Source organism: Heteronotia binoei, chromosome 11, assembly GCF_032191835.1.
Source record: "Heteronotia binoei isolate CCM8104 ecotype False Entrance Well chromosome 11, APGP_CSIRO_Hbin_v1, whole genome shotgun sequence".
NCBI classification, from domain to species: domain Eukaryota; kingdom Metazoa; phylum Chordata; class Lepidosauria; order Squamata; family Gekkonidae; genus Heteronotia; species Heteronotia binoei.
This window is the reverse complement of record NC_083233.1, coordinates 76,165,162-76,179,306: the sequence shown is the minus strand read 5'-3', so window position 1 is coordinate 76,179,306 and position 14,145 is coordinate 76,165,162. Positions and strand designations below refer to the sequence as shown.

General features: G+C 49.0%; 1 protein-coding gene across 1 annotated transcript in view; it reads left to right on the top strand.

Moving 5' to 3' along the window:
* The window catches only part of DNAH10 (dynein axonemal heavy chain 10), a 168,862-nt gene extending 155,002 nt beyond the window's left edge, over positions 1–13,860 (top strand). The window contains 9 exon segments of the mRNA XM_060249163.1: positions 291–500; positions 3,053–3,148; positions 4,886–5,057; positions 8,444–8,575; positions 9,216–9,427; positions 10,328–10,495; positions 11,333–11,513; positions 12,796–12,941; positions 13,478–13,860. Of these exon segments, the coding sequence (XP_060105146.1) occupies positions 291–500; positions 3,053–3,148; positions 4,886–5,057; positions 8,444–8,575; positions 9,216–9,427; positions 10,328–10,495; positions 11,333–11,513; positions 12,796–12,941; positions 13,478–13,624 (1,464 nt within the window). The 3' untranslated portion in view covers positions 13,625–13,860.
* Positions 13,861–14,145: the final 285 nt, after the last annotated feature.

The window sequence follows — 14,145 nt, the reverse complement described above, 5'->3', positions numbered from 1 at the left end:
TAAGTCAGTTATAATGCAGCAATTACATAACCACAATTTCTGTGAAATTTCAGCAGGGACTATGGACATAGACAACAGGGCCCAACACACAGGCTGAAAGGGAAACAGTAATGGTATGCTCATGCTACCATGAAATGATATGTTTTACATCACGCTACGTTAAATAATATTCTTACACAGTAGAAATCCAGATGCAAAGCGCATTATTTAGTGTAGTGTAAGCATACCATACGTTTGGGTGACTGCCCAGCAAAACACACAAGTCATCTTCCTTTTCTCCCCTGTGTTAGGTGGTCACCGAGCCCCCCAATGGGCTGAAGCTGAACATGAGGGCCACCTACTTCAAAATTTCCCACGACTCTCTCGACCAATGCCCGCACCCAGCCTTCAAGTCCTTGGTCTACGTCCTCGCCTTTTTCCATGCCGTGGTTCAGGAGAGGAGGAAGTTTGGGAAGATCGGCTGGAACGTGCCTTACGATTTCAATGAATCAGATTTCCAGGTGAGCAGTTAAACTGCTTTCTCCAGGGACATCTTGCTTGGGAAGGGGCAACTCCCGGTCCTGCCGCTCCCAGCTCTGGTTTCTGGTTTCCGCTGTAGGTTCCATTCTGTAGAAGTCTGGCTTGTGTCCTGGAGGCTTTTGCTTTTACTGTCCATAATTTAAACAGGCCACTTGCCTGCATACACGTCTCACAAGAGAACAGCCCCCCCCCTTCCACACAACCTGTGGGCAAGAGTGCTCCCCGTCCAATAAGCAGCACACTGCAAGTCCTGTAGCAAAAGGAATCTTCTTCTTCTTCTTACTATTATTGTTATTATTCCGCCATTCCCCCATGGGGGCTCAGGGCGGAGTACATCCATACAGATAATAATAAAATCAGAATAAATTACAATGAAACCACAATAAAATCAATTACAATAACTAGTGAAGAGTCCAGCAGAATGATGTGGTAGGATGGTGCCGTAGTGTGCTACTGTAGTGTACCACATTATTAAAGTACAAATACTTAAAGTATTTAAGAATAAAGGGTTCTACGCAAGGAGGAGACGCGGTAGTAGTGAACGTAGCTCTCTTTATTCAGTACAGCATGGTAATGGCTGAACTCTTAAGACCGGCTTACTGGGCCAACTATATACAGTTCAAGGTTCCCGCGCTGGGACGCCATTGGATCGTTCAAACCAGCAGGGCGCCTGTGATTGGAGCAGGGCAGCAGGGCTTTGGATCCCACTGCCCCTTGTTCCCGAGTCCCCAAGCTCAGACCTCAAGGCTCCGATGAGCCAGGCCGGAACCTGGTTAATAGCGTCATTAGTCCACATGGACAACATTAAGAGAAAGCATGCATAGAGAGTGAAAGACTCTCATGGAACCTGTCAGCTTTCCAAGGGATACAGGAAACGCAGGCCGTTTTATACCTTTACTGCCTTCATCCCAAATTAAACAAACAACCGCGATTGGCTACCCAAGGGGTGGCTCCATGTACTTCAGAAACACCCCTCTGGATACTTCTGCTCACCTGCCTCTTGTGGTTTACAACTTCAAGAGGGCACATTCCTTTGTCCAGTCCAGGGTGCTTGCTTTGCTTTTTCCCCCACCCGCCTCTTAAAATAACTGGTTGCCAGGAAGCCTAAATATAATATAGTGGGCTCAATGCATAGAGGAGATGCGGGTGCAGCGATCGTAGCTCTTTATTTGAGTTACACCATGGTAACCAGTAGCTAAAGAAGACTGCCTAACTGAGCCAACAGGGGCCAACTTTATACAGTCCCTGGTTCCCGCGCTAGAACACCATTGGGTCGTTTGAACCAGCAGGGGGCCTCTGATTGGACCAGGGCAGCAGGGATTTGGATCCTACTGTCCATTGTTCTAGAGTCCCCAAGCTCAGTCCTCAGGGCTCCAATGAACCAGGCAGGAAGCCTAGTGAGGAACATACACAAGAGTCCACATATGCAACACTCAACTTAAAGCTTTCTGCAAACGCATCAGCTTGCAATTAGAACAATAGCTCCTTTGAGAAGTTAATTACCTACTTCAAGGATGCTGGTGGCTATCTTGTGTTTGGACACTACTGGAATTAGGGAAAGAAAAGGAAAGGTCCCCTATGCAAGCACCAGTCGTTTCCGACTCTGGGATGACTTTGCTTTCACGACGTTTTCACGGCAGACTTTTTACAGGGTGGTTTGCCATTGCCTTCCCCAGTCATCTACACTTCCCCCCCCAGCAAGCTGGGGACTCATTCTACCAACCTTGGGAAGGATGGAAGGCTGAGTCAACCTCGGGCCGGCTACCTGAACCAGCTTTCGCCGGGATAGAACTTAGGTCGTGAGCAGAGAGTTCAGATCACAGTACTGCAGTACTGCTGCTTTACCACTCTGCACCACGGGGCCACTACTGGAATTAAAATGAACTCTAATACAGATTCTTATATGCCTGACCAAAACGTCTCTCGTATTCTGATGTGGTTCTAAGCGTCAAATATGATTTCTTCATGTGTCTCTGGGTTGGTGACGTCAACTCAATATGCAAATAAGTGATCTTGTCCATCACTCCCCCAAATATTGAAGTGTCTACCCGACCTTGCCCTTTCAATATTCATCAGATCCCTGAATGCATCCCCACCCCCCAGGCTTTGATCTGCACTGCAAGCCCCGCCCCCCACCCCCATTTGTGTGAAGAAGGCGGCCCTCTTTGCTGTAGAGAGCCAATTTGGTGTAGTGCTTAAGTGTGCAGACTCTTATCTGGGAGAACCAGGTTTGATTCCCCACTCCTCCACTTGCAGCTGCTGGAATGGCCTTGGTTAGCCCATAGCTCTCCTAGGAGTTGTCCTTGAAAGGGCAGCTTCTGGGAGAGCTCTCTCAGCCCCACCCACCTCACAGGGTGAGGAGATAAAGGAGATTGTGAGCTGCTCTGAGTCTCTGATTCAGAGAGAAGGACGGGGTATAAATCTGCGGTCTTCTTCTTCTGTTACTTTCACAAGCAGATTCTGCAAAGATTGAGCAGGCTGAAGGTGAGCAGTCCCTAACATTCTTGTTTCCCCCACTCCAACAACCACCTAGGTCTGCATGGAAATCCTCAATACTTACTTGACCAAAGCATACCAGCAAAACGACGACAGGATCCCATGGGGGAGCCTCAAGTATCTCATCGGAGAGGTGAGCGAGTGCTCTGCGGCGAGGAGCGAAAGAAGCCTCGGGCGTGGTGGGCTTGAAGGGCGAGCCCGGGGGTGCGCTCCATCTGTCGAGGCTTCTGGGGCCTATGCCCTTTCGTCTCTTCAGAAACAAAGGATGTTATCGCAGCAGAGGAAAGCCTGACATCTGGCAGCTGCCTTCTGTATTAATTTTTAAAGTGAACTTTTAAAGCAACAGTAAATGTGAAGTAAATGTGACACTAAATTGTTCAGGGTGGTGAGAACCAGAGAGGATTGTGAGGAACTCCAAAGGGATCTGTTGAGGCTGGGTGAGTGGGCGTCAACGTGGCAGATGCGGTTCAGAGTGGCCAAGTGCAAAGAAATGCACATTGGGGCCAAGAATCCCAGCGACAAATACAAGTTGATGGGGTGTGAACTGGCAGAGACTGACCAAGAGAGAGATCTTGAGGTCGTGGTAGATAACTCACCGAAAATGTCAAGACAGTGTGCGATTGCAATTAAAAAAGGCCAACGCCATGCTGCGAATTATTAGGAAGGGAACTGAAAACAAATCAGCCAGTATCATAATGCCCCTGTATAAATCGATGATGCGGTCTCATTTGGAATACTGTGTACAATTCTGGTCACCGCACCTCAAAAAAGCATATTATAGCATTGGAAAAAGTGCAGAAAAGGGCAAGTAGAATGATTAAAGGGTTGGAACGCTTTCCCTATAAAGAAAGGTTAAAATGCTTGGGGCTCTTTAGCTTGGAGAAACGTTGACTGCGGGGTGACATGATAGAGGTTTACAAGATAATGCATGGGATGGAGAAAGTAGATAAAGAAGTCCTTTTCTCCCGTTCTCACAATACAAGAACCTGTGGGCATTCAATGAAATTGCTGAGCAGACAGGTTAAAACGGATAAAAGGAAGTCCTTCTTCACCAAAAGGGTGATTAACATGTGGAATTCACTGCCACAGGAGGTGGTGGCAGCTACAAGCATAGCCAGCTTTAAGAGGGATTGGATAAAAATATGGAGCAGAGGTATATATATATAAAAATATGGAGCAGTATATATATATGTGTGTGTGTGTGTATACACACAGACACATATATTGGCCACTGTGTGACACAGAGTGTTGGACTGGATGGGCCATTGGCCTGATCCAATATGGCTTCTCTTATGTTCTTAAGTTTGTGCTTGCCTCCTCTGCCTTCTCAGTTTTCATGATATGTGGTACGTCAGACTTTTTCTCTGGACTCAAGAGCGCTAAAAGGCTATCCTTAAAAAAGAAAGAAAGAAAAGATGGTGCTATCCCATGCCGCAGTAGCAGAGGACAATGGGTAGAAGGCTCTTGTAGCCTGACAGCCATGTCTTATGCATAGTGGGTTCAGGGCGGCACCCAAGGAAAGTTCACGTGAGGGCTTTTTTTGTAGCAGGAACTCCTTCGCATATTAGGCCACACACCCCTGGTGTAGCCAATCCTTCAAGAGCTTACAGGGCTCTTAGTACAGGGCCTACTGTAAGCTCCAGGAGGATTGGCTACCTCAAGAGGGTGTGGCCTAATATGAAGATGTGTTCTTGCTACCGAAAGAGCCCTGAGTGACACAATAGTCCATGTGCCTTGCAGTGCACAATCCTCAGAACATTTTCCTGGGAGCAGGCCCCACTGAATAGACCTGGGTAGAATTCTGAGTAGGCCCACTCAGAATCGCTTTCTTAGCGTTCCCTAAAGGTTCCCTCGCTCTGTCGATTTCCAGGTGATGTACGGGGGACGTGCCATCGACAGCTTTGACCGGCGCATTCTGACCATCTACATGGATGAGTATCTGGGGGATTTCATCTTTGACACCTTCCAGCCCTTTCATTTTTTCTGCAACGACGACGTTGACTACAGAATCCCCGAAGGGACTACGAAGGATGAGTTTGTCGGTAAGCCAAAGTGTCATTTAGTCCTTCTGTCTGCCTCGTATCAGTGACTCAGAGTAGCTCATGCCGAGGTTCACGGACCAGATGCACACCTTCTGCCAGGTGGCTGCCCTCCAGCCCCACAGGGATCATGCATCTGGGTTTCAAAGCCTAGTTTACTATAATGGCTCCGAGATGCATTTTATCTCTTCAGGAGCCAACAGCATATCATCACAGATCTAGTGAACTATGAGTGGACTAGACACCATGGGAGCGCTTTGCCCCCTGGCTTTCAAGGGTCTCAGGAGCAGAAGCTCAGGGGGCTGCAGTGGGAAAGAAAAGGCAGTGACTGCCTCTGCAAACTCCACCCCATTTGCAGACCATCATTTCCAGCAGTTGTATGTAGACATTCGGGGCTCCTGCCCTTTTCAAGTATATACCGTCCCACTGGATGGTTGTGTGCAAGCATAGCTGTCTGGTGGATTGTAGCCCTTGTGCCCTGGCCTGTGCTAATATGACCTCATTAGATCTCTGACAGTAACATAAGAACTTAAGAGAAGCCATGTTGGATCAGGACAATGGCCCATCCAGTCCAACACTCTGTGTCACGTAAGAACATAAGAGAAGCCATGTTGGATCAGGCCAATGGCCCATCCAGTCCAACACTCTGTGTCACATAAGAACTTAAGAGAAGCCATGTTGGATCAGGCCTGTGGCCCATCCAGTCCAACACTCTGTGTCACATAAGAACATAAGAGAATCCATGTTTGATCAGGCCAATGGCCCATCCAGTCCAACAGTATCACATAAGAACTTAAGAGAAGCCATGTTGGATCAGGACAATGGCCCATCCAGTCCAACACTCTGTGTCACATAAGAACATAAGAGAAGCCATGTTGGATCAGGCCAGTGGCCCATCCAGTCCAACACTCTGTGTCACATAAGAACATAAGAGAGGCCATGTTGGATCAGACCAATGGCGCATCCAGTCCAACACTCTGTGTCACATAAGAACATCAGAGAAGCCATGTTGGATCAGGCCAGTGGCCCATCCAGTCCAACACTCTGTGTCACATAAAAACATCAGAGAATCCATGTTGGATCAGGCCAATGGCCCATCCAGTCCAACACTCTGTGTCACATAAGAGAAGCCATGTTGGATCAGGCCAATGGCCCATCCAGTCTAACACTCTGTGTCACACAATGGTCAAAATAAAAAAAAAACCCCAAGTGCCATCAGGAGGTTCATAAGTGGGGCTAGAAGCCCTTCCACTTTGCTTCCCCAAGCACCAAGAATACAGAGCATCACTGCCCCAGACAGAGAGTTCCAACAATACACTGTGGCTAAGAGCCACTGATGGACCTCTGCTCCAGATGTTTATCCAATCCCCTCTTGAAGCTGGTTATGCTTGTAGATGCCACCACCTTCTGTGGCAGTGAATTCCACATGTTAATCACCCTTTGGGTGAAGAAGGGTGATTATCCGTTCTAACTCGACTGCTCAGCAATTTCATCGAATGCCCACGAGTTCTTGTATTGTGAGAAAGGGAGAAGAGGACTTCTTTCTCTACTTTCTCCATCCCATGCATTATCTTGTAAACCTCTATCATGTCACCCTGCAGTCGACGTTTCTCCAAGCTAGAGAGCCCCAAGCGTTTCAACCTTTCTTCATAGGGAAAGTGTTCCAACCCTTTAATCATTCTAGTTGCCCTTTTCTGCACTTTTTCCGGTGCTATAATATCCTTTTTGAGGTGCGGCGACCAGAATTGCACACAGTACTCCAAATGAGGCTGCACCATCGATTTATGCAGCCTTGGTTAGTTCTTGGATGATAGACTGACAAGGAAGTTCAAGGTTGCTATGCAAAGGCAGGCGATGGCACACCACCTTGACAGCGCTTTCCACCACCCGGCTTCTTCCTCAATCTGCCGTGACTCGGCAGCTAGACCAAGTGCTTCTCATCAGATATGGATATTTTGGAGCTTCTGTCTGAAGCGTATGTCCCGTTGGTTTTGCCCACTATGGCTGAAGTCACACCTGATCATTTAAGGTGTGACATGTGCATCCTAGAGAGAGCTGAAGGATGCTTCATTTTGCATTGCTCCAGAAGCCGTGGTAAAGAGGTTTTCTTGTGTTCTTTTCCCCTTAAGGCTCTGCCCCTGCTTTTTAATGGGTTATTGGTTACCTAAAATGAGGGGAATTGCATGATTTCTGTAGGGCAGCGGTGGCCAACGGTAGCTCTCCAGATATTTTTTTTGCCTACAACTCCCATCAGCCCTAGCCAGCATGGCCAATGGCTGGGGCTGATGGGAGTTGTAGGCATAAAACATTTGGAGAGCTACTGTTGGCCACCCCTGCTGTAGGGTACTGAAGCTAATTGAAAAGCAAAAAAAATGATGACGAAATTGAAACTTTGCATTCCTGCTCTAGTATTTCTCAAGACCACCTCTCATTTTTAGCGTTGATACGAAATGAATTTTTTTTTAAAGTGAATTATGCATTTTGCAAGTTCTCAAAAAACCCTGCAGCTCAAGTCAGACTTATAGAGTTCCTGAATGCGACTGCTTTCATTTAATCAGAAACAGAATCTGATTTCTTGTCCTGTTTTTGAGACACATTAAACTGTTTTCTACTGAGTCAGACTGGTATCTCTCAAGGTCAGTATTGTCTACCCAGACAGGCAACAGCTCTCCAGAGTCTCAGAAGCAGAGATTTAACAAATCACTTTCTACATGACCCAGTTCCTGCATTTGCCAGGAACTGAACCTGAGACCTTCCGTGTGCAAAGCAAATGCTCTTCCACGGAGCCACTGCCTCACATGTAGAAGAAGAAGATATTGGATTTATATCCTGCCCTCCACTCTGAAGAGTCTCAGAGCGGCTCACAACCTCCTTTACCTTCCCCCCCACAACAGACACCCTGTGAGGTAGATGAAGATATTGGATTTATATCCCGCCCTCCACTCCCAAGAGTCTCAGAGCGGCTCACAATCTCCTTTACCTTCCTCCCCCACAACAGACACCCTGTGAGGTGGGTGGGGCTGGAGAGGGCTCTCCCAGCAGCTGCCCTTTCAAGGACAGAGGCTCAGAGAGGCTCACAATCTCCTTTCCCTTCCTCCCCCACAACAGACACCCTGTGAGGTGGGTGGAGCTGACAGGGCTGTCCCAGCAGCTGCCCTTTCAAGGACAACCTCTGCCAGAGCTATGGCTTACCCAAGGCCATTCCAGCAGGTGCAAGTGGAGGAGTGGGGAATCAATCCCGGTTCTGCCAGATAAGAGTCCGCACACTTAACCACTACTGGCTCTCCACACCAAACTGGCCTTTCTTTCATCCGTCTGGTCTTCAGACTCTGGATGAATGCACGTGTGCACTGACCCACAGCCCTTCCTTTCGTGTTCTCTTTATACAGAAGAGATAGAGTCCCTTCCTCTCGCTAACACTCCAGAAGTGTTCGGCCTCCATTCAAACGCAGAAATTGGATACTACACGCAGGCTGCTCGGGATATGTGGTCGCACCTTTTGGAGCTCCAACCACAAACAGGTATGACAGCTGAAGTCCTAAAACTCTATCGAAAGCTTCCACTTCCGTCCTTCCCGGCACAGAACATCACCTTGAAACCTTGGAAAAGGATCCTTAATAGGAACCACTCACCCCTATTAGCAAATTGTTTTAATGTGTTCCCTAGAGTGTATCCTCTCTTCCAAAAAGACATCCCCTTTTTGGACTAATCTCTCCAAGTGCCCTTAGAGGGCGATTCTAATCCAGTTATGTGATCATGAGAAATTTATGGGTGGATCTAAAATGGAGGGCGGGGAGAGGGGATTTCTCCCACCGCTATATCCTGAGTATTGAATTTTATAGGACAACTCATCTTTCAGACCTATTCAGACGTCTGAAGTAGATTAAGGATTACATGAGCCAAATGTAATATATTAAATGGTCTTGTGAATATGCCTTTAAAACAGAATCGATTTTGGTAACCGATAGTGCACTCTTCAACCCATTGACTACAGTGGATTTAGAAAGATAAAATTCTGCTTTGGAATTGCAGTGGAAAAATTGAACTGGAAGCTCTTTCTTAAAATCAGCCCAACAGTCCAACATTTGCCGTGTTGGATTTTGTGCAAACATCAGAGTCTAATGTGGGCTCTTTCAACCTCTAAAACTGGTTTTATTTCAGGTGAATCGGGTACCGGGATCAGTCGAGACGAATACATTGGGCAAGTGGCCAAGGACATAGAGACCAAGATGCCTGCTGTCTTTGACCTTGATCACATAAGAAAGAGTTTTGGGACAGACATTACACCGACCACGGTGGTGCTCCTACAGGAACTGGAACGCTTTAACAAGCTCATGATTCGTATGACCAGGTCACTGGCTGAACTGCAAAGGGTAAGGAAATCTCGTAAGAACATAAGCAGAACCCTGCCGGATGAGACCAGTGGTCCATCTGGTCCAGCATCCTATTTCCCACAGTGACCAGAGCCCTGCCGGATGAGACCAGTGGCCCATCTAATCCAGCATCCTGTCTCCTAAAGTGACCCGAGCCCTGCTGGATGAGAGCATTGGTCCATCTAGTCCAGCATCCTGTCTCCCAAAGTAGCCAACCAGTTCCTCTAGACAGCCAACAACAGGGCAGAGAGGCTGAGGCCTTCCCCTGAGGTTGTCTCCTGGTTCTGGGATTCAGAGGCTTAGTGCGTCTGGATGTGGAGGTTCCCCTCAGCCACCAAGACTAGTAGCCACCGATAGACTAATCCTTCGTGAATCAGTCCCCTTTAAAAACTGTTTATGCCTGTGGCCATCACTACATCTTCCGGCAGCAAATTCCACATTGTAATCACTCCGTGGCTCAGCAGTAAAGCATCTTCTTGGCAGGCAGAAGGTTCCAAGTTCGGTCCCCGGCCTCTCCAGTTAAAAGGATGTGCTGAACATATGAAGCTGCCTTCTACTGAATCAGACCCTCAATCCATCAAAGTCGGTCTCGTCTACTCAGACTGGCAGCAGCTCTCTGGGGTCTCAAGCTGAGGTTTTCCACGCCTACTTGCCTGGACCCTTTTTAGTTGGAGATGCCGGGGATTGAACCCGGGACCAAGCAGATGCTCTACCACTGAGCCACCGCCCCTCCGGCAGGGCTCTGTGATGGGAGGGGAAAGACATCTGCCTGAGACCCTGGAGAGCTTCTGCCAGCCTGAGCAGACAGTACTGACTCTGATGGACTGAGGGTCCGATTCAGCATAAGGCACTCCTCTCCCCCTTGGGCAATGAGCTGTAACAAGACTCCTCTCCCACCAGGCCTTGGCCGGAGAGGTTGGAATGAGCAACGAACTGGACGAAGTGGCCCGGGCTCTTTTTAACGGGCAGATCCCAAGTATCTGGAGAAGGCTGGCTCCCGACACCCTGAAAACCCTGGCCAATTGGATGATCCATTTCCGGAGCAGGCACAACCAGTACACGGCATGGGTGAGTGAAAGGCGAGGGGGTTTATTTCAACCCGCCCTCCGCGTGTGCCACGTGAAGAGCAAAAAGCGCACGGAAATGCAGTGTGCTTAAAACGCACCGTTATTTCGGGAGAGCTTCTGACGTTCTCTGCTTCCCTACGTTTTATCTTCACGACAATCCTGCGAGGTGGGTTATGCCGCACACGACGGCATCGTGGTCAGGCAAGGGGCTCCCTGGCAAAAAACGGGGACGTGAATTCGGGTCTGCCACTGCCGTCTGTCACTTTAATCCACATGGCAGAGGACAAATGTCCTATAAATGTTGAAACCAGGGCTTGAGCTCCTTTGCATATCAGGCCGCACCTTCTGATGCAGCCCATCCTCCAAGAGGCTCTTCGTACAGGGCCTCCTGTAAGCTCCGGGAGGATTAGCTACATCAGGGGGGTGCGGCCTGATATGCAAAAGGAGTTCCCGCTACAAAAAAAGCCCTGGTTGTAACCAACATTCCCTCTAGCTGCAAAATCTTGTGAGCAAAAAATCCTACTTTGCGAGCTACCAGTATTAAAATTGTGAGCTACTGGCATGAAAGTGGTGAGCTGCTGCATGAATGAGTGTGCTCCGGCGTCCTCCTTCCGGAGCGAAGACAAAAATGGGTGAGCTGGAGGCTGAAAACCTGTGAGCTGGCTCACGCTAACTCAGCTTAGAGGGAACGCTGGTTGTAACCCACCTTGAGCCTGCTTGCAGGAAGGGCGGGATAGAAATCCAACTAACAAACAAGCACTCACTACGTCGCGCAGTGGCCGATTGCGCCTGTGATTATTTGGACCTGGCCAAGAAACCCTGGAGTTTGCCTTTGCAGGCGGAGGAGAGCGAGCCCAGCGTCATGTGGCTGTCCGGACTGCACATCCCCGAGTCTTACCTCACGGCGCTTGTCCAGGCCACCTGCAGGAAGAACGGCTGGCCTCTGGATCGCTCCACCTTGTATACCCAAGTGACCAAATTCAGGACGGCTGACGAAGTCACCGAGCGCCCCGGGCAAGGTAGGGCTTCGGTTCGAGCTTTGGGAGGTTCCCCTCGGATTAAAGACGGCCTGGAGCCAAGAGCCCAGCTGCGTCGGTAGCAGCTTTTCCTATTTCAGTTCACATCCTTTCTTAGCAAAGTGAGGGCTTCCCTTTGGCAGCCCCCCCGCCCCCCCAGCCCCATAGCAGTCACAAGCAAACATGGCAACCAAGCAGAGCTTCTTCTGCAGGCATTTCCCAGCAAACTTTGGGTTCTTAATAGTTTTGCTGGCTTTGTTATTTTACGTGTCGTGCCTGGCTTAGTGCTCCAGTACAAAAGCCAGAAGCTGTTCCAGGAATTAGATCCAGGTGGGCAGCCGTGTTGTTTGGAAGCAACAGAACGACGTTTGACTCCAGTGGCGCCTCCAAGACCAGCCAAAGGTTAATTCTGGGTGTGCGCTTTCATGTGCATGACCCCGTCTTCAGATACCTGCGCACGAAAGCGTAGACCCAGAATTAAATGTTGTTGCTCTCTGAGGTGCCCCGGGACTCACACGTCGTTGTTCCGTGAATTGTTCACATTTAGAAACTTTAGCTAAAAGCGAAAGCAATTAATTACGTTTTAACTTTTCAAATTTGTTTCATCCTAACGGTAGACCAATGTATTTTTGCAATCAGTATAACTCGCCGCTGGGGAAGGGAGGGCGGTACAGTTGTTAGAGACACGTGGCAGCCGCCGTCCCCCAGATTAGCCTGATCTGGTCAGAATGTGGAAGACACGTGGGGCCGGGACTTGCAGGGGAGGCGCCCAAGAAAGCCTGGAGCTCCATGCGGCAAGCCACCTCTGCTCATCTCTTGCCTCGAAAATCCCATGAGGTGGACCTACCTGGCGTTGCTGAGAGTCACCTGGGACTTAGTGGCGCTTTTTAAAATCAATACTATTTGGCCAGCGTTCGACTGAACAGTTGAGCACTCCTCGAATAAAATGCCAGAAACTTCCACAGTGTCTTTATGCGGCAAGTACAGGGTATCTTAAGGAACCTCTATAATTCAATACATTGTGAGCTTTATGAAGTAACATGTTTGAGGCGCTAGAAAGTATTCATTACCAAAGCGGGTAGAAAAAGCCCAGTGGGAACTCATTTGCATATTAGGCCACACACCCCTGACGTCACCATTGTTTCACACAATGCCCAGCAGGAACTCGTTTGCACACCCCGATGGCAAGCCCGCCGGAATGGCATTCCCACTTAAAAGAAGCCGTGTACCAAAGCATGGCTTCCCCCATCATCATGTCATTTTGGTCTCCCCCCCCTCTCCCCAGGGTGTTTTGTTTCTGGCCTGTATCTGGAAGGAGCTGACTGGGATCTGGAAAACGGCTGCCTCATCAAGAGCAAACCCAAAGTACTGGTTGTCGACTTGCCCATTCTGAAGATCATCCCCATCGAGGCCCACCGGCTCAAGCTACAGGTACGAGCAGCCAAGAGCAGGTTTCGGGGCTTCCTTTAACCGGCAAGGGACCTGCAACCAGTGCCTTTGGGAACCTTGTCCCTCCTGTCACCAAACGCGCACAGCTGCTTTTCACGGTCAGTCTCGTGATTTCAGACGGGGCTGTAGGTGCAGTCATCCTCCGCCTCACCCCCCCCACTTCCTGAGAAATCTGTTGCCTTTCAGCACTCGTCGGCTCACCCTTCGTAGCTCTGACACGCACCAGAACATCACAGCTGTGAGCGAGCTCAGTGAACACCACCAGACGCTTCTCTCTTCTTGTCGTATTTGTAATTACACGAGCGCGCCATTTCTTGTGCAGCCGTATGTCTATCTGGAGTGTCGTGAGCTCTTCCCCCGTTTCTGTTCTGCAGAGCAAAAAACCTGCCCTGCATAACAGCTCCCCTTGGCGACGGATGTTCCTTGGCCAGCCAGTGCGGTTCCAGCGAGCTGACACTTTGGATCCCCTCGATGATGCTCAGTAACGCTTTTTGACTCTGTCGCTTGCTTCCCCTTAGAACACCTTCCGGACACCCGTGTACACGACATCCATGCGGAGGAACGCCATGGGAGTGGGCCTCGTTTTTGAAGCGGATCTTTTTACCACAAGGCATCTTTCCCACTGGGTACTGCAGGGGGTCTGCCTCATCTTGAACGCTGATTAGCGGGTGGCCGTAAAAGCACTGCAGTTTTGCTACCTCTTCCGTTGGGGACACCCGTCCCCCCCTGGCCTGCCTTGGTCACACCCCTAGGAATCTCCTTGTTTCGAAAGGTTCTGAACTCACGTCGCACAGACGATTTTACTAAAAATATTTTTAAGTAGCGCTCCTTTGTTGGTGTTTATTTAAACACAGTTGTATAACGGTCTTTTGTTTGGAAATAAAAGGTTTTTAAAAGCTTACAGAAGTAGCACTTTTTGGTCGGAAGATGTAGTGGATGTAAACAGGGCTGTTTTTGTAGCAGGGACTACTTTGTGTATTAGGCCACACGCCCCTGATGTAGCCAATCCTCCAAGAGCTTATGGGGCTTTTAGAACAGGGCCTACTGTAAGCTCCAAGAGGATTGGTTACATTGTGGCCTAATATGCAAAGGAGTTCCTGCTACCAAAAAAAAGCCCTAGATGTAAATAATAGGATTTCTTTGAACACTCTTCACCTTGGCTGATGTCAAGGAGTATTCCCAGTGA